General features: G+C 37.2%; 1 protein-coding gene across 2 annotated transcripts in view; it reads right to left on the minus strand.

The window, feature by feature from the left end:
- Positions 1-52: 52 nt before the first annotated feature.
- The window catches only part of malrd1 (MAM and LDL receptor class A domain containing 1), a 44,312-nt gene continuing 19,380 nt past the window's right edge, over positions 53-24,984 (minus strand). Inside the window, exons 19-33 of one of the 2 annotated variants that reach the window (XM_023326575.1) lie at positions 21,391-21,636; positions 20,094-20,251; positions 15,165-15,345; positions 12,743-12,871; positions 12,466-12,624; positions 10,028-10,185; positions 9,259-9,460; positions 8,431-8,709; positions 6,628-6,753; positions 5,413-5,479; positions 2,617-2,708; positions 2,401-2,497; positions 2,257-2,317; positions 936-1,043; positions 53-840 (exon numbers count right to left, since the gene is read on the minus strand). In XM_023326575.1, coding sequence (XP_023182343.1) covers positions 742-840; positions 936-1,043; positions 2,257-2,317; positions 2,401-2,497; positions 2,617-2,708; positions 5,413-5,479; positions 6,628-6,753; positions 8,431-8,709; positions 9,259-9,460; positions 10,028-10,185; positions 12,466-12,624; positions 12,743-12,871; positions 15,165-15,345; positions 20,094-20,251; positions 21,391-21,636 — 2,162 coding nt within the window. In that variant the 3' untranslated portion in view covers positions 53-741. Of the gene's footprint in view, positions 844-935; positions 1,044-2,256; positions 2,318-2,400; positions 2,498-2,616; positions 2,709-5,412; positions 5,480-6,627; positions 6,754-8,430; positions 8,710-9,258; positions 9,461-10,027; positions 10,186-12,465; positions 12,625-12,742; positions 12,872-15,164; positions 15,346-20,093; positions 20,252-21,390; positions 21,637-24,984 lie in introns of both variants that reach the window. The other variant, XM_014468606.2, reaches the window with a different exon arrangement.

Genomic DNA, 24,984 nt, shown 5'->3' on the forward strand with positions numbered 1-24,984 from the left:
ATTTTTGGGGGATTTTATGTGACTCACCGACACAAAATAGTGCAAAAGTAGATGGGAAAAAAATAGATAGTTTTATAAGTATTCTAGTTGTTACAGCTTTAGTCGCTTGATGTGCACAGATGGTGAAAGCATACATCAAAAGACTTGCATCTGTAGTTGAAACAAACCATTGCCAACATTTTCATAAAACGGGATGGATAGATGGATAGATGGACGGACAGACGGACGGACAGACGGTATCCTTCCCTTACTCTTCACAGTTATGTATTTTTTTTGCTTCAGTTCAAAATATTTTCTCATTGTTGTCATCACAAGAAAAAAATGAAGTCTGTACAGACGTTGGAGGATCCGTGATACTGTAAATAGGGCATTTACTTAAAATGTTGTTTATAGCTATATAAACACTAAACATAACATTTATTTTAGATCAAGAGGGCAGCCAAATAATGCTTTAACCTGAGACTTCTGTAGGAATGACTTAAACTTCTTACAAAAGTTCCATTATATTTTTTAGTCTGGTGACATTATTTTATTTTTGGGTTGTTTTTATGTAATACTTGATCAAAAAATACATTTACAATGACATAAAGAGCTAACATTTCAAAGATTATCTTCACAATTTTCCCAAACGTTCATATCTATACAACATGCATACGTTTTTTCTCGCTATTATTCAGATTACCGATGTGTTTTAACATCATGGAAACATGCCAAAAACCCATCCATCAAGTTTTATCGATTTTATTCTTCTGCGCTTCTGTTGCCAGCACCATTAGTGTCACAGGGGTAATTGTACATTGGGTTGGAAAAGGACAGCTTGGCATCTTTCCAGTTTGAACCCTGCTGCAGATAAATGCACAAGAAGAGACGAGGATCACATTACAGACATGTCTACACACAATCAGAGGTCAAAAGCCGAGGCGGAGACATCTCACCTCTACCTCTCTTCTCCAGGGGTAGACGCTGATAGGAAGCCCAAGACCATCACTTGTTTTGGGGTTAATGGATGGACCGCTGTCTGGACTTTTGTCCTCTGATAGATTCTGTGAACAACAAAAAAGATTAGATGAGCCCTAATGTGCGAGAGCACTTGGACAAGGGAAGTGACCGGACTGACCTGTTATGCAGCCGGGCGTTTATAATTACATCCCTAACCTCAATGAAACATTTCATCATCTACTATCTTCCAGTGCTCTGCAAAACAAGTGCTGAAGTGGCAGAGATATGAGTTCAGACTCACACTCTCTAATAATAGCTGCATCCTCAGTAGTAGGATGGCAGCAGAGGGACGATGTCAGTATTAATGTACAAAACAGAACTGCTTTATAATGTATTTGTGTCTGTGCTGAATCAAATTGCTGAACAATGAGCTGTACATTTGTTATTAAGCAACACATTTTTATATATATTTTCATGTATATGTGTATTTTTGACACATTTCTCCAAATTTATTTTAAAATGCTACAAAAAAACTGAAAGATGGATGGATAGACAGAGCAACCCTCTCTACACTGGAGAGTTATTAATTCTTTTATGGATGTTTGTTTTACGTAAAAGGTTTTATGAGACACATCAGGAAAAAGACGCAGCACAGTTTATTCTATAATAACCATATTAAATTTAATTACAGTTGAGGCGCTCCAAATCCCTTCTACTGTTCTTATTTGACTTGGTAACCAGATAAAAATTACTTTCTACGTGTTTGAACACATAATACACTCATTTTCTTCTCCTGATCCGCTCATATGAATCCCCAAAGTCACACATCAGCCATTACAGCGACGGAGCAGCTGAGATTGTATCGTCTCCTGTGTGTGTGGTGCTTCTCATGATAGCAGGAATGACTATTGAGATTTAAACTGCAGGGAACAAGGCGTGCAGTCGGAGAACAATAGTAATAACATCTGTGTGAGAATAAAACCTTTTTTGTTCGAGCAAACACTGCTACCCAAAAGGCTTTGTATCTTTTGGTTTGGCAGCTGATCACACTGGTTGTTTATGGTCCTACATGTGTTACAGAGTGTGTATTGAGCAGCCCTAAACACTACAGAGGCACTCATAAGAGGCTAAATCAATAATCCTAAATCAAAAACCTAATCAGGCAAAAAGGCTTGGGGATCACCTTCTGACCTCCTCTCATGTTGGCTCCTCTTATTGAATAAGTGCGGGACCAAATGGTGGAAAAATGAATTTTGTGCAGCTAAGAAACCCAAAATGACTTCACCGCTGATTGATTGGACATTTCTGTGCACTGACCTCTGCTCTCCACTCAAAGCTTGGATTATCCATCACGCCGTATTTCATTGGGTCAGCTTTTCTGTGGATCCAGTAAAACGTGCTCATGACTTTATTTAACAGAACTGAGATGTTATACATAGAAACATAAAAACTAGGACTCACATAAAGCCACATTTTTTCTTGCACAGGGCAAGAAAGCACACGGCGAATCCAGCTAAGAGCAGCACCGAGCCTATACCGATGCCAGCGTAGACAGAATCTAGACAAGAGGCACACGTTCAATCCTGTCGTTAATTGTGGAGTTATTAACTGCAAGGATGTAAATGTAGATGAGACGGTTTAATGCAGGAGGTTTTGAGAGTTGTGCTTCTTTATTACCGAGCTGTGTGGCTTCAACAGTTGGTGATGAGGTGGTTAGGAATGGTTTCTCCTTCACATGGCAGCGATTGCCCGACCATCCCGGCTCACACCTGCAGTCAAACACAAAGGGGTGACCATACGTGTGTTTAAAGGGATGCTGGATTCACATGCTTTATTTTGGCATGCAAAAAAAAACAAAAAACGAGAATGTTCCAATAAAGTAAAGGTACATAAATACAAAATATTTTGTACCAGTTAAAGAGAAAAATGTTTCCTTTGAAATTAAAAACACAAAAGTACAAAACTTTTTTTCCAATTTGTTTGTTTTACACAAATCCTTCTATTATTGTTCAGATAAATTTGTTGAATTTCGCATAGATTTTGTCTTAAAGCATGGTGAAAATTTCATCCACTACTTTTGGAAAAATACTGGCACCAGTGACCACCAGAACTTTGCTGTAAAACTGAATTGGCATCTGTAAATTTTACAGCAGTTTGCTGTAATCTGTTCGTGTGGTAATACAACTACAAACAAGCGATATCCAAATAAAACCCCAAATGTTAAAGGTCCAGATCAAGGTATTAAAAAAATCTCATTTTTAATGGTTAGAAAAGGTTCACCCTGTGCCTCAGAAACATGGGAATAAGGGCTAAGAAAGATAGAAAAGATTGCAATAGGATTGCTTGTTTATGTAATATTCTAATACAGTACAGTACATGAAGCATCTGACTGCATATTGTCTGTCGAGCCATTTCCATTTCTAAAAGTGGTGTGAGAAATATCTGTTGGACATCCAGCTCGGAAACTCTGGAAATATTTGGCTGGCCTGGCAATGTGCATGTCTGAGAAACCGAGTGAGCTCTTCCTCTCCCAAACAGAGACTTAACTCCAAGTCAGCATCTGTTCAGTATCATCTTGATATTTGACTCTGTAATGGGAAACACACAGCTTCCAGTGAAGACAGACAGTGGCATTATCATTCAGAGGGAGTCAGCATCCAGATTGTGTGACAGTGGGCTGTTCCTGGCCCGGTTCCCTGGAGGAACCTGATGCCAACAGTGAGCCTGAGGTGTCCTCCCAGTGCTGGGCTTGGGATCTACTGCACTGCCGTCTTGCACGCGGGAACAGCTCCATGGGCTCCACACCACACTGAGCAATGAATGACGGCAGTAACTTCCTCTTACAAATTGATGGAAGGCAGTGGGAAATGTGGGACAGAAAAAAAAGATGAAACAGAAACCTTTAATAAGAAAGAAGCTTTGGTGATCAACACTTGAGAAGTTCTTTTTCTTAACACGTAGTGGGGAGTTGGTTGGAAAGCAAAATGGCTGCAGACCAAAATTCAGGGTGGTCTGAACAAGACAATCCACAGTTAATTCAGTTTAAAATGTAAGCTCCTCTATCTTTGAGGTATAAAACACCTTATCATAAAGGCCTTTTTTATTGCCATAGATTAATTTAACACTTTAAACTGGAGAAAAAAAATTATGGAATAATGGCCCCACATTAGGAAATAATTATGTGTGGGAATTGTCAGGGTTACCTATACCCTGGCAATTCATATAAAAGAAACATATCTTTTGTAGTACATAAAAGGGTTTTTTTATTATTAATTTGTAAGTGTCGTGGAAAAAATACTTTTTCCAAGCACTGTTCAGGTGAAATCACTCAATCAGGGTCTCATCCAGACCTGCTTCATTACTGATTTTCCTACAAGCTCTCTGTATTGTGCACAATACATGAATAAACCTGATGGAGTGATTTCACCTGAACAGTGCTTGGAAATAGTATTTTTTCTATGACATAAACCTGCAATTTGAATAAAAATTTGTTGTTGCTGGGTGATTCAGGGTAATAATCTAAAACAAATCAGATCAAAACAGAAATAGTTCAGACTCAAAATAAATCTGTTCTTAAGAGTAAATTATATTTTCTCACTGTTTGATTATGATGCTAAAATTAAATACTTTTTACATATCTTTACCAGGAGAACCCATAAGTATGCCAATATGGGTCCAATGTAGCGAAAAAACAAAGATGAAAATGTGTGAACTATACAGAAAATAAATGAAGAACATACAAACAAAATTTCTCCTATTAAACAGAAAAGCAGAAAATTTCTGACAAAAATTATTTTTTAAATTTTGTCCATTGATTTCTATAAGTAAAAGCAAGAAATAATCTTTCAAGAAACGCTGTCAAGTTTGCTGGTTCAGGTCCATTTCTGTGCATTTTTCAGGACCTGCTACAGAACTCATCTTTTGTTTTTGCAGAAATGACATAAAAAATGAGAAATGTGAACATCTCAGAGAGAATTCGCTTATGCATAATGTTGTTAGCAGATTCTGCAGAGAGCCCCATAACAGCATTCCTACCTTTATATTGAAATCGCTCAGCACTGACATTCTGAGCTGCTGATGCAGAGAAACTCCATTCATGAGCTTAATTATAATGAAAAAAAGGAAACTCCAACAAAGAGAATGGCGCATCATTCAAGCAAAGGTGCTTTTTGGAAGGTAAAAGCTGAAATGGAAGGATATTATTCTAATGCACAGCTTTTTTTGTGGTTTGTATTACTAGTAGAAGTGATTCCCAGGAAACTTTATGGAGAAGCTCTATGTTTAATCTAGAGGGATAAGCCTACTCCCACATGCTTCACAGAGCATGTCTTTTTTTTTTAAGAAAAGGTTGATAGGATTTTCATTTTTGAAACAAAAAGGATAAAGGGTTGTGGAGACAGGGGAAAGAACAAAAACATTGTATGTCTGTAGACTTTTAAATGTTTTTGTGCATTAGAATACAATACATCTTACAAGCACAGAGGTCCGTTTTCCTCAAGATGGCATGAACCGCGATCCTGGCAGTACGTTGGAGGGCACTCTGCAAAACAAACAAATTTACATTTGCAAGTATAAACAAGCAAAATATCTTGTTGGGGTTGTTGATATCTGTCCTGAGTAACTTTACTAGTTATTCTCATATATATATATGTATGTATATATACATATATACATATACTGTACATGGAAATGAATGGTTGTAATGTGACAAATTGCAGCTGATAAAAAAAGGTCCAAGTAGCATAAATATTTTTGCGTTCAGATGTTATAACAGTCTGTTGTTCAGGAACATGTGCTGACAAAAACTGGTTTATCACTTAAATTTTGTTTTTATTGGTGACTGATTTATTTGCCAGTGTTATGAGGCTTAACCAGCACTCTGAAATAACTCAGGTACAGCACTGCAAACACAAAGCTAAATAAAAACTCTTCATAAGTCTGTAGAAGCATAATGTAGGTCCATTTTAAAAGACTAAATTCAACTCTAGCAACTTAAAATAAGAAATATAAAGGAATAAGGGATGACCCTGGACATTTGACAAGTACTGCATGCTTTAAGATACTGTTTCTTCTTGGTATATTTGTCTCAGACGGTTGAAAGTGGTTAGTTTTCAGTCGAAAATGTCCACATGTAATATCTCTTTGATATGTGATCAAAGAGCTACTGTAGCTAGACTTTAGATTAGATTAGATTAGATTAGACAAGTCTAGATTAATACATTTAGATTGCTAACATTACAAGTTTTGGTGAATTCTCAAATAAACTGTGACATTGAGTGCATGCTACACATTAAAGTCTTTGCAAAGCTGCAGGTTTGAAGTAAGCAGGCATGAATGAAGTTTTAGCAGCATTTAAATTGAAAGTGATGGATGCCCCATGAGTGTATGGGCACAAACAGAACATAGGTGTGTGATCTGCCTCAACTAAGATGATGAAATGTTTTAAGAAAATGTGTAAAGACTGACATCAAAGCCCGAAAAGAAGTTAATGAAAAAAAAAAAAATTAAAACCACTTATATAATTGCAGACTTCAGAAACGATTGCCAAGAAATGCATGTCTAATGCAGTCATCTCCACCTTGAGTGTGTACAGGCAGAAGTGAGGTCATTATAGTTTCACAGTCGATGCAACCTGTGACATGGCAGGACATCGTAGAGGCAATTAACAGCTAAAAGAAAGCACGTTACCATGGCAGCTGGACTCATCTGAGTGGAACGGCTGACAGTCGGAGGATCGGTCGCAGCGCATGTGAAGCGGGACGCAACCAGGCCAACTCTCACACACAAGCTCTCCCGGCTCACACTGCAGCAACGCTAGTGAAAAGATGATGACACATGAGAAGAACGAACTGAACAGAAAGAAAGAAACTAGGGCAGTAAAAGTTAATGTTTCTAATCACTGGATCCAATCTGCTGGCTGTTCTTTGTTTACTTCTGTATTTTGTTCTGCAGTTGAGACTGATAGCATTGTGAAAAGCCTTCAGAAGACCAAAAACGCTGCAGTGACAGTTTTTATAAAAATCTAAAGGAGAGTTCATATTTCTCCACTTCTAACTTCTCTCCTTCTGAGTGGAATTTTGAATTCTTCTTTTTACATTTAGCGGTCTGAATCACCGAGCTCCACCTTGCGCAGGAGATTTATGGACTCACTTTTTGTTTCTCCCAGACTGCGGGTTTGGTGGTCCTAGAGTTTTTAAAAGCAGAGAGGGAGTCATATCATTCACTTCTTAGGTTTCTCCAGATTGGGCTGAAAGCTTTATTTCTTTTTCAGATAGAATAGCTTAAACTAAGCTGCTGGGGAACATACTGGCCATTTTTCCTGACCCTGCAGTTTCCTCCTGCTACTCTCCAATATGCATTATTTACAATTATTGATGTCATAACTTTTTGTTCTATAGAGTTTGTGTTTCTTTCCATGACAAAGTAATAAAGTAGGTCAAACTAATCATAATCGTCTAATAACTGTTCTTCATTCATCCATACACAGTTTAACATAGTGGGATCTGATGCAGCATGTGGATGTATCTCAGTTTTTCTGAGTTTTCTTTCATCTCTTATCATGCATAGTGGGTATACAATTATTATTCTGAAAACATATAAACATTTCATTTTTTTAATATAAAAAGGGAATTATTTATAGTTACAGCCAAAGGTTTGGTCTGTGCAATGGTTTTTATTTCATGTTTTAATTTTGTGCAAAATAAATAATTGGACAGTTTTATGTTTCCCAGAAAGCCTTTTTTCAGAGGCAGAACTCTATAGCAGGTATTAAATTCTCACAGTATAACCTGGAACAGAAATACCACAGATTCATAGTACTTACAGAAGTTGTAAATACAGATGTTGAACATAGACTAATAACTTCTGATAAAAAAAAAAAAAAACAATAACGGACTTTAATTCTGATGCATAAACTGAAGCTGAAACATGAAATTAACATTTGCTGAATTTAATATTAGTTTTCATAAAGGTCCAAAAAGTGTGGCACTCTTCATTCAGCCAGCTGACCAGCAGTCCACAGCAGCAGTTTGAAAGAGAAATCACCAGCTTACTCCATCATGTGAACAGACTGGTTACTCTGGCACTTTCTCAGTAATCTCATTAAAAGGATTTTTAACCAAAACAACAAGGCAAATAATTTCAGCACATTTACAACCGTTGCTGTTCAAAATCCTGAAATAGGTAAACCGCCCATGTCTACTAGATATTGGAATACAGTTTGACATGAATGCTTCCAGTGTAATGTAGATTAAGAAGAAGTTTTAAATATGCAACTCTTATTGTGAAAAACTGACAATGACTTTTCATGAAAATATTGAATTTGTTAGAACTGCCCCTTTGTAGAAAAGAAATTCAAGAGATCATTGAATCATTTGCAAATAAATGAATCTTTTTTTCATATTTATTCCCCCATGTAAACATTAATTATTACAAAATGTCTTAAAGAACTGCAGTAGATGTTTCCAAATAACAACGTGACCATAAACTTACGGCAGCCGTGTTCGTCCTCTCCGTTGGGGCAGTCGTAAACCCCGTCACAGCGCAGTAAGGCAGGGAGACACAGAAGGTCTGAACACTGGAAATTCTCGTCAGGACAGTCGCCCTGAGGAGGAACGGTTCCAGGCAGGGCAGTCGGGCAGCGCTCTTCATCAGATTGATCCGCGCAGTCCGGAGAGCCATCACACCACCAGCTCTTTGAGATACACTGGAACGAGTGCGTACACTGGAACTGTTCAGTGTCACAGGTCAAAGGCTGAGGAGTTACTGGTCCTGGGTTGGAGATATAGGTAAATGTAAAACTTAATCTTCTTTATAGATTTATAGATTGTTTTTGTTTATGCAAATTAAACATCCTTCCCTGGAAAAACTCTGATGGCTGCTTGAAACAAAACAGTCTAAAGTCTTTAAGGTCTTTTTTGGAAACCTAAAAGACTTTAGGTTTTCAAAGTCTTTGGAAAGTCAGTTGAGAGAGGTGAAGAGTGAGCAGAGAGGTGAGGCTGAGGAAACAACACAATATAAGTGTAATTGCTTTTCCTCCAGTTGTGCCAGCTCTCAGCATTGACCTGATCACCAGAGTGAATTTATACGGAACTACAGGGCAACGGGCTGCATTAACTCTCTCCCCCTCTCCCTGAGGGTTCGCCTTGTTTATGAGGAAACCCAGAAATGGAGGGTCAGAGCACAAAGGAAAAGGGAGAATCTGGAGAAGGTGAAAACTGGAGGAAATGAAAAAGGAGGGTAGTAGCAGAAGCAGAAGAAACCAAGAGAGAGGCAAAATGAGAGAGCAAAAAGGCCAAATAAGACTTTAATATCTTTTACCTCCGACCACACACTCTGCTGTGTACGAGATGTCGTCCAGGGCGATGTCCGTCCACATATCTCCACCCACCTTTGCCTGAAAGGTCACTCTGAAATCTTTTGTGTTAGACAGGATGACGTTGGCATATGTCCATTGGTTTCCATGGTTTCCAGTAGTGGCCCACATAAGCAAAGGTGTCCCATTAGGTCCAACAGTATATACCTAACATATTGGGGGACATGAGGTTAAAAGTGTATTGTACTACTTTGATAATACATTTTATCAAACAGAACCCAATATGATGAAGAACCTAAGATTAGTTGGTGGAGGAATCTTGCTGCTTTTAATAATATAAAGCAATAATAATATAACAAATCAGACTTTGTGTTTGTTGTGTCTTAGGATTTTAATGCTATTAGTCTCCAAAATGTTTCTGATTCAACACCTATCTACAGATATAGCAGTTACTCTTTATATCTCTAACATCCTTTTACTTCTCAAATCGTCTCACCTTATGCCATGACAGATTCTTTCTTTCAAAATTTTCTTGGCTTTCAAAAGGTCTAATAAGACATGTTTTTCAGCTATTTGTGCTTTGAAGATAATCTGATAAACAAATGTGTCCAGAAAAAGCCAAATGTGACAAATTAAGTTTGTAAGTTGAGCTGCTTGGAGCCTTTATTTGTTTTTTGTTTTTTTGGTGAGTATGCACTATTTGGCTTGGGTCAACAAAAACATAAATTTTTGATAAATTAAAGATTTTTTAGTAATTTCTGGTGACAGGATCACCTTCAGAGTTCCCATTGTGGTAGAGCCGTACATGAAGAACCAAAAGCGCAGGTGACATAGACCGATGCTGGCAGGAAATGGGTTCATCGTCATCACCTTGGCAACGTCCCCCTCCCTTTGAGTGCCTGAATGTATGTACAGAAAGTTCCCACCACCATCTATGGAGATAGATGCAATAGATGTAACATTCAGTAAGATAGGACTTAAAGATTTCACAAAAGCCGTCCAGTTTCAGCTCAACTGACAACAAAACACAGTATGTTTGGACAGGAGAGGATTGCTGTGAAATGGTGATGCCTGCAGCCAAATACTGCAGAAAGCTTCTTCAGCTCGACTACACTCAGAGATGAAACAGCCTCTGTGCAAAGCCAGAACAAAGTGGGAGTTTTCCACATGAGTTAGGAGGAATTTAAAGTCATCACAACCCACAGCGGACAGCAAACCCTTCTCCCGCCCACAACACTTGATCCTCCTGTGGCTCAAAAACAAAACAAAACAAAAAAAACACCCAAAGACTGTTGTCATAGATCAACTCTGCACACGTGTTGATCCAGCTTACAATGTGACTACAGGAAGACCACACAATCGCTGTCCTTGTTTTCAACTTTACTGATGTGCCACAATGAAGGGAGCAAGCAATGAATGAACACATTCATCTTTACAATCAATAAAAACAGTTGGCCTGCAGAAGGGTGATTAAAGTGTTAGAGTTGCAACTGGAAACAGATTTAGCCCCAGGTTTGTTGTCCAGGAGGTAAAACAAGCAGGATGTGATATAATGAGTAAACAGTATCTGTGCAATCAAGAATGATTTTACCTTTCTGTACAAGAACCACAATAAAGAAGCCTCACATTTCCCTCTAAATCATGAGAAGCGTAGCATGCAAGCCAAGGAGCTTCCTCCCACGCCTGGTGGTGGCTGATGGAAGTGGAGTAAACAACTTTCTAGAAACAACAGCAAAGAGTACTGTATTCTTTCATCACCAGAGGTGCCTGCAGATGTCAGCTAAAGTACTGAGATGAGAAAAAAGCAAATGATGTGGCAGATAATGAATCTCTGTTTGCTGAGTACAAGTTAGCGTTAGCACTAAGAAACTTAACAGCAGCTTCTTACACAAACAGCAGCAAAGAACAATTCAAAAGCATTAAAGAATGAAGACAGAAATAAACAAATGATCAGAAACCAAGTTTATATGTTTACATGTAAGCCTGCATCAGTGCTACGGTATAGCTAGTCTCAATAGGAAGTTGCACGATTTCTCTTCCTCATGAGCTTCAAAGTTGTAGCATTATTTCTGAGTCATTATTGACATTTGCCATGTGGCAACCATTTAATTAGATTATTGCTGTTTTAGTATTGTTCCTATTTGTTTTAATTAGGATAGTATGCTGAATAATTGTCTGCTGATGAAGATCCTTAGTCCCAAATTCACTGAAACCATGGTGAGTTTTTTTTCTATACGTTTGAAAAAATATTTCTTAATATACCATGTAATTTACCATGAGAAGAAAAGAACTCCCCTAAATGTGCTCATTCTTTTTTGATATAAATAATTTTTTTATGCTGCTCATTTTACCATCATCTCTGCAGAAGATAAACAAGGAACAAACTAGAAAATACTGAAACTCAGGGGAAAAAACATCTGAGTACAGTTACATTTTCTTTTATAGACCAAAATAATTTGACCTTTTTATTAGAACAAAAATATGTAGAAAGCATAAACAAGGCCGGGTTCTGTTTAACTCTGACTGGTTTTCTTCTGGATGTTTCTGTTAAAAACTTCAGAGGAGCCTGTGAAGGCAGGGTTGTTTCCCAGCTGCCAAGTTGCAAGTACAAAGACACTGCAGAGCGCTGCCAGAAAGCTGCAAACATTGAGGGTGTCAGGAAAAACAGATGTTGTTTTTGTCATTTTGACAGCATTAATAATATTTCAGAACAAAGCAAAAACAATAATGCCTGGTCTGGTACTGGAACAATGTCTGAGTAGATGTTTGAAAAATTAGAGAGCAGATTTTGGTGCAGCCCAAATCTGAGTGAGGTTTCATTACATTCAGGTAGAGTAATGAAACAAATCTATTACCACAAATCTTCTTTCAGTGGTACAAAAAGGTATTTACAACCCTACAGACATGTTCTGCATTTACCATGGTTTGAAGGAGAATGAGGCTTTGACCTAAGAATTTAGTTTAAAATGTTATTGAGTAATGATACAACATCAAACATTGCAGAGTCTAGAAAGTCATTCTCAGTCTTTTTGGATGGCTCTAATATCCAGAAAAGTAGAAGCAAAACTCCAACCAAGCAGATAACAACCTAGCAACATTATTCAGAGCTTTAACTACTAAGCTACTGCTGGATGGTTTTGATCCATTTTTTACATTTTTAAAAAAAAAGAAAACGTGACTAATAAAACATGCATTTCAGTACATATGCAGACCTGGACTGTGGTCAGACTGAGGTCCAACTCCTATCTCTGTCCTATGACCAATCATCCAGTCAAAGTCATCATCAGGGTCCTGAGAGAGCTGGCAGATCTGCTCCCACCTGTCATCCTCCATGTTGAAGTTACAAGCACCCGGTAAGCCAAATATATAGTCTAGAAGTAAAGAAAGATAACAGAAAAGTGGGAAACAAGTAATGAAAACAGTCATTTTTGTTTGCTCTGATGAACTCATTCTCACCACCAAATAAAATAATTTTCTCTTTTCACTTACCACAGTCCTTCTCATCTGATTCATCAGCACAATCGGCCTTGTTATCACACACCAGGTGGGACTCTATGCAATGGCCGCTCTCACACACAAAGTCTGTGACTGCAGGACAACCACCTGGCTCCATAGCACCTGAAACATGAATATTAAACAATGAAGGAAGAAAGAAACGAAGGGAGAAAGGAAAGACAGAAAGAAAAAAATGAAAGAAATGAACAAAGGAAGGAAGGAAGGAAAAGAACAATGGAAGAAAAGAACAAGATTTCCACACAATTTTGTTTTTTTCCCTGATATCCAGACTCGCAAAACACTGGAATGACATTTTGTACTTTTCAAAACTGCATGCGGACATTTGGTGAAGGAAAAAAGGCAAATCTGCACTATACTCATCAGTCTGAAGGTTTGTGAGCTGTTCAACTTCAAACATAGACCATTTAATGAAAACCATGATGGGGGGGGGAAGTTAAACTTCCTGAAGGTCAGCAGGGATAAACCCATCACAGAGTAAACTGAAAAACCATTTCGGCTTCCATTTGAAGTTGATGGAGACTTGTGTGTTTGAGTAATTTGGTTTTGGACAGACAGATTGTCTGCTTGTCAGTCTTTGCATACACTTCCCTCTGCGTGTTTTGATGTATGTCTCAACTGAACCAGAGGTCAGTATTTATTCCTCCCCCCATAAGTGTGTTTGTGCCTGTGCACTTCAGAGAGAAACGACCTTGATAGAGCAGGATATTGTCCAGCCTCATGTCAGGTCCAGTTTAATGTGGAGCATCTGTCTCCACACAAACATATACACATCTACTGTAGCCTGACAGCAAACGTCAGCACTGAAAAATGCTTCCCTTCAATACTCACCAGCTCTCCAGTTTCCCCAGAATACACTTCATTCCAAAAACTGTCAGCAGGAACAGTCATTAAATATCTTCACTTACAAACATTAGGAAATGTACTTTTAAATTAAAAGGGAGAGAAAATTATATAACTCATTCTTAATATATATTTTTTATTTTAAAGTTTCTACGTCATTTGTCCTACTTTTTCAGGCAGTTCTGCCTTTTCTCATTCCTTACTGATAGAAAACTCAGTTCACTGTGGATAATATTGCAGTTTATAATGGCAGATGCTAAAGTTCTGTGGTTCTTGGGTTTTTCCTTAACATTCTCAGAAATTTAATTTAATCTTATGTGGGCAGTTTGGATCTTCTTTCAGACATATGCATATTTGTTTGAAATGATGAGCTTGAAATCTGCCATTCCAAAAATATTTGCCAACATGGCTGGTTCAATTGTTCATTTTCTCAATCCAATGAGAGAGAAACTACCAGCTACAGTCAAATCGTGTTTAATGACGGGAAATTAAAGGGGCTTCACCTTGAAATAAAAGATGATGTAGAACCACTTTCTGAAATTGTTGGTGTATGCGTAAACAATTGAAACCTGACACTTAAAAGCTTTAAACAAAAAGACAGCCAGTTCTTTCTTACTGTCTGACATTAAAGTGGACTTAATGTTTTAGGTTGTGGACGTTGGCTAAATTCCAGATGATGAAAGAGAAAACTTCTTAAAATTATGTACTTCGAATTTGATATACACTCAGATTACTATGACCTGTAGCAATTTTGGTAAGTGTGGAGAACCAAAATAAGAAGAAATCTGTGGACCTCCACCAGTAGTTCTTATGTGCAATTTCCAAGTGGATAAAAACAAACAATTACACAGAAACAGTATCACATAACACTCACTGTAATCTCCAGCCTTTAACGGGCAAAGTTTGTCTGATTTAATACGGGATAAAAGATAATGAGTCTTTTTTTCCATGTACATATATGGTTTCAACTGTATTTGAGTTTATATGTCTAATTTCCACCCTGTGTGAATTAGATGAAATCCACCACTAGTCTAAACTTGTTCACCCAGATGTCCTTAAAATTTTCATTGCTCTCAGATAAATGATTAAAAGCCGCAAATTATGATGCAGTTTATATTTCAGATGAGTGTATGGACTTTTCTGACTTTTCACTGTGTGTAAGAAATAACAATGAATCAAACTTTTCCACACATTCAAAAGTTAAGTACTTCCCCATGTGTTAAAATCATCTCGAAGTTATGCTTTTAGCAGACATAACCCCATTTCTTGAGGTGCTGAAAAATAGTCTCCCTGATCACTTTGTCAGGTGCCCACAAAAAAATCTCTTGTCCATTTTCCAGTTCAAATGGCAAAAGTTAAAAAGTTTTCTATATGTTACGCTCACTACCAGAAAGCTTAAAAAACACCATTGTTTTTTAAACTTTCTATTGTTATCTTTACATAATTTACCTTTGAAAAACTGGATAAAAAAGGTCATCATCCCAGAAGATCTCAGCAGATGCAATATTTGGGGTTGTCTGAGATATTTTACAAACAGTCGGCGTTCATCACTTACTCGGAGCACAGTCGATGTACTCCAGGTCATCCAGGGCAGCTCCTCCGCTCACATCACTGGATCGAATCCCCTCAAAAATCACTTCAAAGTTCCTGAGGTTCCTCAGGGGCACCACTGCTTGGATCCACTGGTTTCCCTGATGTCCCGTTTTCTTCCACATCTCAATTAAGCTGTTCTCCGTCTGCAGAGGAGAAATGACAAAGGATACACCATGTGGTAGCGTTTCACATTCTGCTCTGAATGTGCAGAATGTGGTTTTAACATGAGGTTTCAAAGCTGCTTCTGTCAGTGATTACTGACAGAACTTCATCCTTCAAAACTCAGAGTCACAGGTCCATAGGGGATATTACTGAGGAAAAATGAGCTAAAATACGTTCTGGACTGACGGCTGCTGGGAAACAGTGAACTTCATCCAAGAGGAGTTATTAAAGTCTCATTAACATAACATGGCTGTAATAAGTTCAATGCCTCAAGAGCAACTTTTGGGACTAAAAAAATGCTCCAAGTTATGTCGATGAATTTGCTTCATACCACATATGGAACATATTAAATATAAATTAGAGTTTATTCTTCTGAAAGTCCACTCAGATTTTTCCCATGATGCTACAGGTCAGGCACTAAATCATAGTTAATGCAGCTTTGAAACTGCTAATGTGACTTTGAAACAGGTTATATGAATGCAGTTCTCTATAAGCATAAACAGTATCAGTAACACTTACGAACAAGTGTTTTATTATAAATAGACTGTTCTGACCAATGGACTTACTAAACTGAGAGTCAATAAAGAGGCAATAAAAGGCTTTTATGCTATATTAAATTTGTATATAACATTGTGAGTTATAGAGCTTAATTAGTTTGCAAATAGTCATTTTTATTGGCTTCTTAATGCACATGAAAATAAAACTGATTAGCGTAATCAGTCTGTATACAGGCCAAAAGACACTTGTTGCTGATCCTTTTATTGTTTGCCATTACTTACTAATTTCTAGGAAGTGCCCAGAAAATTTACATTTTTTAAATTATTTATATATGGCTTTAGTTGTGCCACTAGGCTTCATTTTTTCTACTTGGGAAATGATTGTATATAAGGTAAGAACTTTAGGTTGCCTCTGAATGGCAAAACCAGACATCCCATTCCACACGATCAATAAGTATTGGATAATAAAATCTATTAAAAGTCAATGACAGTTAACAGAGCTAAAATAAAAATAAAATCACAATCCAAATAAAAAAGAACATCATCAGTAACATTGATGGGGTAGAGTATAAATCTCTGTACTGTGGGTTTTTTTTTTATATCACTGATAACTACAGAAACATTTTTTAAACATGCTTTAGAATAGAGAATCAGTTTCAGCAGTGCAAAATATTTAACTACTGCAGACAGAAACACTCTAAGATTTTACAAAAATAAAACATGACTTTACACTTACAAGCTGCAAGAGATGACCAGAGGCTCAACTGCAGTGAGATGAGTTCTGATAAAAAAAAACAACAACGAAAACCCCACAGAGGACAAGCAAAGTCACACTCTACTCTGCAGCTTGAAAGCATATTAAAATGCACCCTTGGGTGAGGCTTGTCCCCTCTGCTCTGAAGCCCTGACTTGAAATAATCTTGTTACGGCGAGAGTAGAGCACAGATTAATAGGTAGAGTTACAGCAGAACTTATTGAGATTTATGTCAGGGAGTAACAGCTCAATCTATAAAAATAGCCCTAGAATATACCATGATAGCTCTCACTTAATGCGTGTTTGGCATATCAGTCGAGGCATTCATTTGATTGCCTTGAATCTTTACCTCCTGAGCTTTCAGTTAGGGCAGTGCAATCACAAATTTGGTTTAGAGTCTAAATATGTTGCAATATGTGAACTTATTCTGATGGATGGACCAGAAACAGAACAAAGACACAAAGTTGTCATTCTATAAAAATGCTTCTTTCATTGAAATTTAAATGTGGTAACCATTGAGCTAAAATCCAATTTATATTCATGGCCTCTTTCATTTTACTGAACTGCTGGCAGCTGTTTTTCTGAATGAATATTTTGCTTCTTGACCAAATGAAACAATAACAAAACAAGGAGGAGATGCTACCTTGTTTTTTTCCTCTTAGGGTAAGGATAGGTTTTGTTTCAGGTGAGAACATGTTTAATTGATCAGTGTTGTCTTGTAGCATACATGGTGGGGAGAGAATACTCTCTTGGCATTGACTAATAGATGTTTGGCTCTTTGTAATGTCAGCCCACAAAAACCATCTAAAACGATGTAAATATGCAAAAGAAATATACCATTGCTGTACAATATTTCACTGAATTGTAAATTCTTTGAAGATTAAAATTAGATTTTCAGATGAAGGACAAGATATGAGATTGTAAGTTGATACAGTGCCTAGTTAAACTATTCATACTCAATAATGTTTTGTACTTTGTCACATTAGAACCACAACATACTGTAAAGACAAGCAAAAAGCTGAATTCCTTTTGTTTCTGGCCATCATGTAGGTAAGCAGCGAAAAAACAGCAGAGGTATTATCTTCATTTTGCTTAATTGGAGATTTTGTTAGCTGATGTACAGTATTTAAACCATGCTAAAATAATTTTCACACCAGTTCATGTTAAGGGTGAGTTGGCACAACACTGTCCAATCGCATGGTCTTCAACATATTGCATCAACATCAGGTTACTCTTTTTGCATACTTCTTTTTTTAGTTTTATTTATTTATCCCTGAGTGAATGCCAAAAGTATGAATTTAATTGCTTGTATCTCATTACTTTTGTGTAACAGAACAAAATACAAAAGACAGTGCAAAAATAAAAGGCACAAAGTGCTAAAAAAAATCTAAATGCTGAAAGGCAGAATCTGAATTATAGCACCATTAAATAAAGTAATTTCCCAGTGATCGGAATTTACAAAAAACAATAGTCTTTTATCTGCAGACTCTCCCTCCCTTTTTCTTTATATCCAGCTGATATTTCCATTTCACTCTATGACATCGGCTTTGGTACTTAATGACGAATGACTATTAAGAGCAAACCAGAGGTCTGGTGTAACAAACAAGCTCTTAGCAAATTTCACAGGGGACCCACCTGCAATATTTACATGTAGGCTTTATTGCTATAAAAAGTGGGTGTGTGTAAGTTTGTATTCATGCTGCAGTTACAAGCCAGTGAATTATAAAGGCTATAAATGTGCAGTAATGTTATACATGAAAGCACAATGCAATATTCTGGAAGTGTTAATGGCTTTGAACCTGCAAGGTCACACATTCACCTAATGCCAACTATAAGAGCTTAAAGTTACACTGAAAATCTGATCCCCCCCACCTACACACACAACAGCTTGACTAATTAATGCTGATTTCCTTCACCCACACGATTTACTGGCTTGTTTTAATAGCCACAGGAAAAGGCTAAATCTACCTTTCTCCATCCATATGCAAGAAAGGATCAGATGTAAAATGGTTCACAGACCTTCATCATCTCCTGCTTTACATGGAGTCACATAATCAATAATGAGAGCCACAAGACCTGATGCAATAAGCATTAATCCCATCATTTAAATTTCTAATATCCTACCACATTATGCTGTAAGGAAAAATCAATCGCATAAAGTGTTTAAAACAGCTGCATTTTAAAAGAAAACGCATAAATAAATATAATGACTGTATAAAATAGATATAGCTTTTAAAAAACAGGAATCATTTTTTTAAACTTATGGTTTTCAGTCAAACTCAGACTTATATTTTTACGAATTTCATTAGCCAATGTTGACAAATATGTAAAAAGCAAAAAATGAATAAAATCATGAAAGAAAAAAAGAAAACCAGTCAGTAACCAAAAATTGGCAGTGACTGATAACATGATAAAAATCAAAATATCAATGTTCAAAACAATAGCCACCCAAGAAGAAATAATTTAGAACAAAGTCAGTAGTAGTTTGGAGATCTAACAAACTGTAACCCTGCAATTCAAAACAATATATATTTCTGATAGCATCCAGGTAGACATTACAGATGTAGATCCAGTTCAGACCACCACTCCCACAATTGACAACACTCCCATTTCAACAACATCAACAATTTCATCATAAATGAGCATTAAATAGTAAAAAAATAAATAAGTAGCAAGAGTGAATAGAAGCATCTGAAACTATTTTTAATAAACATTCATTGTCTGTTTTACTCATGAGGGTTTAACTACACTGCCCTGCTGTAGCGCCCAAAATATTATTTTTGATGTCTACTTTAACTGCCTATCATGGTAGTTTAGTTCTAAAACCTTTTCTACATTCAGTTTTCTTGCACATCAAGTCGTTTAGATCTGGAAACTCCATTAAGGATAATGCTATGCATGGTCTGGATAGGAGGGAAGGAAGTCCAAATACACCAGATACCAGATAGGTATTTTCATTCAAGCTGGCTGCTGCAGCTAATAATGTTAGGAAAACATTTAGGATAACAATTTCAAAGGAGAGGTTATTGATTTTTTATGCTGACAGAGAAGATACAAAAATAACTTTAAAAAACAGAGTAAAACAATAGACTTTCTTGCCAGAGAAACCTTTTGCTCAAAAACAATGCTAGTAGAAAAACAGCAGAGTCTACTGTATGTTATTACACTTTGACATGAATCAACAAGCTTTAAACCTTGAGAATGAGCAGAAATTAACTTTTTTCAAATGTTGGGTTTGGGTTTGTTATGGGCATAGGAGAGGATCTTCAACTTCATGCATTCCTCTCCAACATCCATTGATCAAACACTGGTGAAAAGATGATGCACCATCCTCCCAGCACTTTACCAATTTACTTTGAACATATTTAAATGATTAAAGATAGACTTCACTGGCTGAGTGTAACCATGGTAATCATGACTGGCAGTGGGTGAAATTAATTAATTTCTTCCTTCTTGTCTCAATCAAAACTCGCTGTACCTTGATCAGCAGCCGAATGGTCCCTGTGGCCTTATGGGAAAGGTAGTACCAGAAGGACAGCTTGCAGACAGCACTTGACTCTTTCCAAACAGAACTCCTTATATGGGCTTTGTCACCTTTCAGTCCCAATGGGGTGGCCTCCAGATAGACAAAATGGCCTGGAAGGTAAGAGAAGACAAGACAAGATGAAGGAGAAAAGTAACAAGATGAGATTTTTTAGAATCTATTACAGCCACTGCAAAACTGTAGCAAGGTCAAGGAGACTGAAAGGGTGGGGGGATTGAGGGCTAAGGGTCACTGCGCAATCATGAACACATCTTTTAATGTGCCACTGGCTTTTGAAAAAGGGTAGCTCAAGGTTATTTTGTTAAGGGAAATCCATAGAGAGAGAAGAACCATTTTAACACAGCTGAATTCAAATGAAAAGAAAGCATCTGGGAGTAACATCTTTTTGTCTGAAAAAACATCTGTGCACTGCTTCAAATTACACAGTTTCATCTGTGCCTTGAATGATTTAAAGGGCATTTTTCTGCTTTATTGCTTTACAAGAGTAAAAGTGATCGTCACTTTCTTGTATTTGATTGTGCTAATCTTTCACTTTCAGACATTTACAATTACACCCAGGACTACGTTAACAATGATTTCACAAATTACCTAGCTGTCAGTAGCTTCAAGTCTGAATTTTTCTTCTCCAAAACACAACCACTTTCCTTTTCTAAAGAGACAGGAATTAACAGATGCTGCTGTAACAACTGTCATACTTTTCTAGGATTCTCCACTTCTGGGATAAAGGATAATTTTATAAAGCAGGTGTTATAAAATTGCAGATGGGATGAATCTCAATTGAGGTTTACAAATTGCAAACTGAGATTCACTCCAGTTTGAATCAACTGATTGGTTTTGCAGAAAACAGAAAGCAAATGCAGGTCCTGCTGGGAGAGCATGCAAAATCTAGCAGAAAATCATTTTTAAAATTACGTTTTGAGATTAGACAAGACTAATTTGGAAAAAATACAAGAAATGCAAGCATCTGCTGTATGCTACTTTTGAACTACAAAGAGCCAGATAGTAAGCTTTACTGTTCATTTGGGTTATTACAACGCACCTTTTTAATAAGATTTCAACTCTAAATCAATAATCCAAGTTTCCATTTTCAGAAAATTCACATACTGTGAAAAAGCTCATTGACTGACTTTGTGATTTGAATCAAACTGTAAAGATACATCACCAGAGGTCAGCAGATTTATTCTTGTAAATCTAAAACAATATTCTAGCTCTAACAAATGGAACCACGTACCGTTTTCATCCATCAGCGTGTGATCATACGGCGGCCGTATCCTTTGAACAGATCCAGTACCGAGAGCCCAGTCAACGTTATCAGCCAGTGAACTCTTCCAGCCACAGCGACCGTTCTCAAACGAGCAGGAGGTGCCACAGTCCTTCTCGTCTGTACCGTCGCTGCAATCGTAGGTGAAGTCACACATCTGCTCTGGAGTGTAACAGCTGCCTTTTCCACAAACGGAAGCCCCTGGAGGACAGAACCCTGGAAAAGAAGACAAGACAATTCAACAGTTTCATGTGTTCATATTTTTGCAACCAAAATTAGTTTTCTGTCAAGGTCATTCTCTGGTCTAACTAAAGACATTTTGTTTCAGTATTAGATGTGAGGAGCAAGATACTCTATTTCTGCCTGTATGCAAGATATTTAAGTTACTATCAGCTCAAAACATCAGAAAATACTAGCAATATCCAAGATGCAGCCATGCATGATGAGAGATACTATTAATAAAGTTTGTTTTCAAGTGCAGAGTGGTGAAAAATGTAGCAAAATCCACATAGCGGTCTGGGAATGAAACTCACCCAGCTGAAGTTTATATTCAGTAGAATAATGAGTTTCACATCAACAACCTTGAGAACAACGAAACTGAATATATTTTATGTGATTTAATGTCACCCCTGACTTCAAAGGTCATAAAATAATGTAACACAAGAGAAGCTGTTTCCTTTTATCTATTTGTCATTTCGAAACGGTCTTGCAACAGACAGCAATTTCTGTAACTGTAGCTAAAATCTCCATTGCTTAAACTGTCAAACTTCACATCTAAGAGTTTGGAAAATAAATAGAGAAATCTGGACTCTAAAGAACCAACTTTGTGCATTTCACAAAATTAAACAGCATCCCAGCAGTGCAGTAAACCCTTAAGGGCACCCCTCTGCACACAGAGCTGTAGTTTCCTTAAGAAGCTTAGAAAGGACACAGGAGCATGGGGCTTTAAGCTCAAATCACTGTATCATTGATGGCGATACTTGGAAGGGGACGGTGGTGGGGGATCTGCTTCTTTTGGAGCCAAACATTCCAGCAGGGTCAGCGCTTAGCCTTAGGGTGGGGGAAGTGTTAGAAAGGAAGAAGGGTGGTCTCTGTAATTAAAGGAGAAAAAGGGGTATAAGTCCTTCCTAATCCTTTGTTCCTCTTGAGGTGCACAGAACCAGAAGCAATGTGACCCAACAAAAGAAACACAGGAAGCCAGGAAGAGACAGCTCCTGACTCCTGACTGTCCCCTGCATACAGAGGAATTAAATTAGAGAAAAATCATATTTGTCCAGGGAGTTCACTCAGACATCTTCTACATCAGTCACCACTACCCTATATTTGGTGCTGTTTTAATGTAACCCATGCAAAAAAAATGGTATTGGAACCATATTTCTATATGAATAACTTCAGGGTCATGATTACATCAGACATCCTGGGTGACAATCTCTCCCCTGGTGAATGGATTTTAATTGAGCTCTACATTTTAAACAAAAAAAGTAACCGAATCATATAAAATAAGCTGATTACCCAAAGGATTTTCAAGTATGCCAGAGAAAAAAAGACAGTAGGAGAGACAGTTTTGTTGGCACACACCACCGCACCTTCTCCTGATGGTCTTCTTCTAATTATCAGCAAATATTATAAAATTCTACCAGCAGTTTCATCAGACAGAGACCACTGCAGTTTGTTTTAACAAGCTGGTAACGGCTTAAAGAAAGAATTTATAAAACATTTGGTGCTATATTGCTTGCTTCAGATTTTCCCTTACAGTGTCACATTAACAATATGCACACTGACATCCTCCAGTGTATGCATACATGACTACATTTAAAGGAAAACAAATTTGCATGTTAATCATGAAAGTCATATAACATTTTTATCATCCATAAAGTGCCTATATTATTATGAGCACAAACACAGAAACAGTGGGGTGCAGTCGACCTCAGCATTGAATCATGTGATGGTATATAAATTGAAGCTGTGGCAGAAAAAGCCCCCGAGGAGTGATAGTCTGTAATTACAGTTTCTGCTGCCTCTTGTCTCATCAGTATTACTGTACATCCTGCCAACACACAGACAGGAAGAGCTGGATTCAGCCACAACTCTACTCCCTGCTGGCTACTCAATCACTGAGAGGACCATGGATTTTAGCTCCAGTTCAGTCTTTAAGTGATGTTTTCTTTATTACTCTCTTTGTATTTCTTTTCCTTATCTAGTATATCCTCTAATTTTATTGAAACAAAATGTATAAAAAGTGATCAAATACTGTAGATTCACTTTTCATCTTAGCATAACCTCATTGTACAAAGTCAAGAAAAATCCAGACATGTTTATTACATGTAAAAAAAACAAACTGTTTTGTATTGTCACAAATGAGAGTGATTGGCGATGCTATGATCTTCCTTCTGGCTCTGATTGGTTGTTTTTGACTGGGAGTGAAACATTTCTGTAGATGGCAGTATGACCACAGGGAGAAGTTGGAGGAGTACAGATTTTTTGCCTCATAATTGTTTTTAGTGACAAAATATTGTGATATTATACTGTCACAATATAGTGACAATTCTAACAAATATGTAAAAAAAAAAACATTTTTGTTATATATAAGAGTTACCTAATGCTGCATTAACTCTTTATGTAGCCAGTGATGTTGTGGCCATTCTGAAGACAGAGAAAACCCCATTGCTAAAGACATCCAGCTGATTAGAGAGTGAGGCAATAAACTTTGGGTCTGACACTTTTGTAACTAACCAAATTAACATAAAGTTGTCAATACTGTTCTAGGTATAAATGAGAGCACTACTGAAAAACAAGAAAACGACCAAAAAACACTGACAGCATTAACGTTTCAATCTTTACTATTTATAAACCCTCCTAATTATTTTCACTCATATTGAAAAAGCTGGGAAACATTTAATAATCCCTTTGTAACTAACAGAGGCAATAAATCTGCTGGTGTTGTTGTAAACGTTCCTTCATAAAACATGTGAGTAATGTTGGAGAACTTACATAGGACTGAGACACAGAGTGTGAAAAGATAAATTTACACTGCTTGGAAGATATTTCCCTACAAAACTTAACAAATTGCTTCATAACGATTGCATAAACCAGATTGTTACTGTGGGAATTGCCCAGCAGTTATAATTCTCCGACTGCCAAAATTTCCCTGGCAAAGCTGATTAAAATCGCTCACATCTACAGAGAATTGAGACCATTCCTAAAACCAGAAAAAAAGTTTTAATTTGGCTCTTGTGGTATCTTTATCACGTTAGCAGTAATTTTTACAATGTGTGATTAGATTGAGTACCTGTCCTTAAGGAAACTAAATGTGCAGCTATTAAATGAAAATGTGAACAGTACCAAAGTCAAGGCATGCAAACAGCTAAGAAGTTCAGAAGAAGACAGAGCAACAATAGCAAATGTTTTATTGTTATGCTTTTAGGGGACGGATGGTGCACTGTTGACTCAATCTATCAAAACTAACGTGCCACCTGTAAGGACTGCAGTTTTCCGTTGTTAAGAAGCGGTCAAAGGTCACAGCTGTTACCTGGAGACATCACACACACCCAGTGTCTCACCGGA

This window comes from Xiphophorus maculatus, chromosome 21 (genome assembly GCF_002775205.1).
Source record: "Xiphophorus maculatus strain JP 163 A chromosome 21, X_maculatus-5.0-male, whole genome shotgun sequence".
NCBI classification, from domain to species: domain Eukaryota; kingdom Metazoa; phylum Chordata; class Actinopteri; order Cyprinodontiformes; family Poeciliidae; genus Xiphophorus; species Xiphophorus maculatus.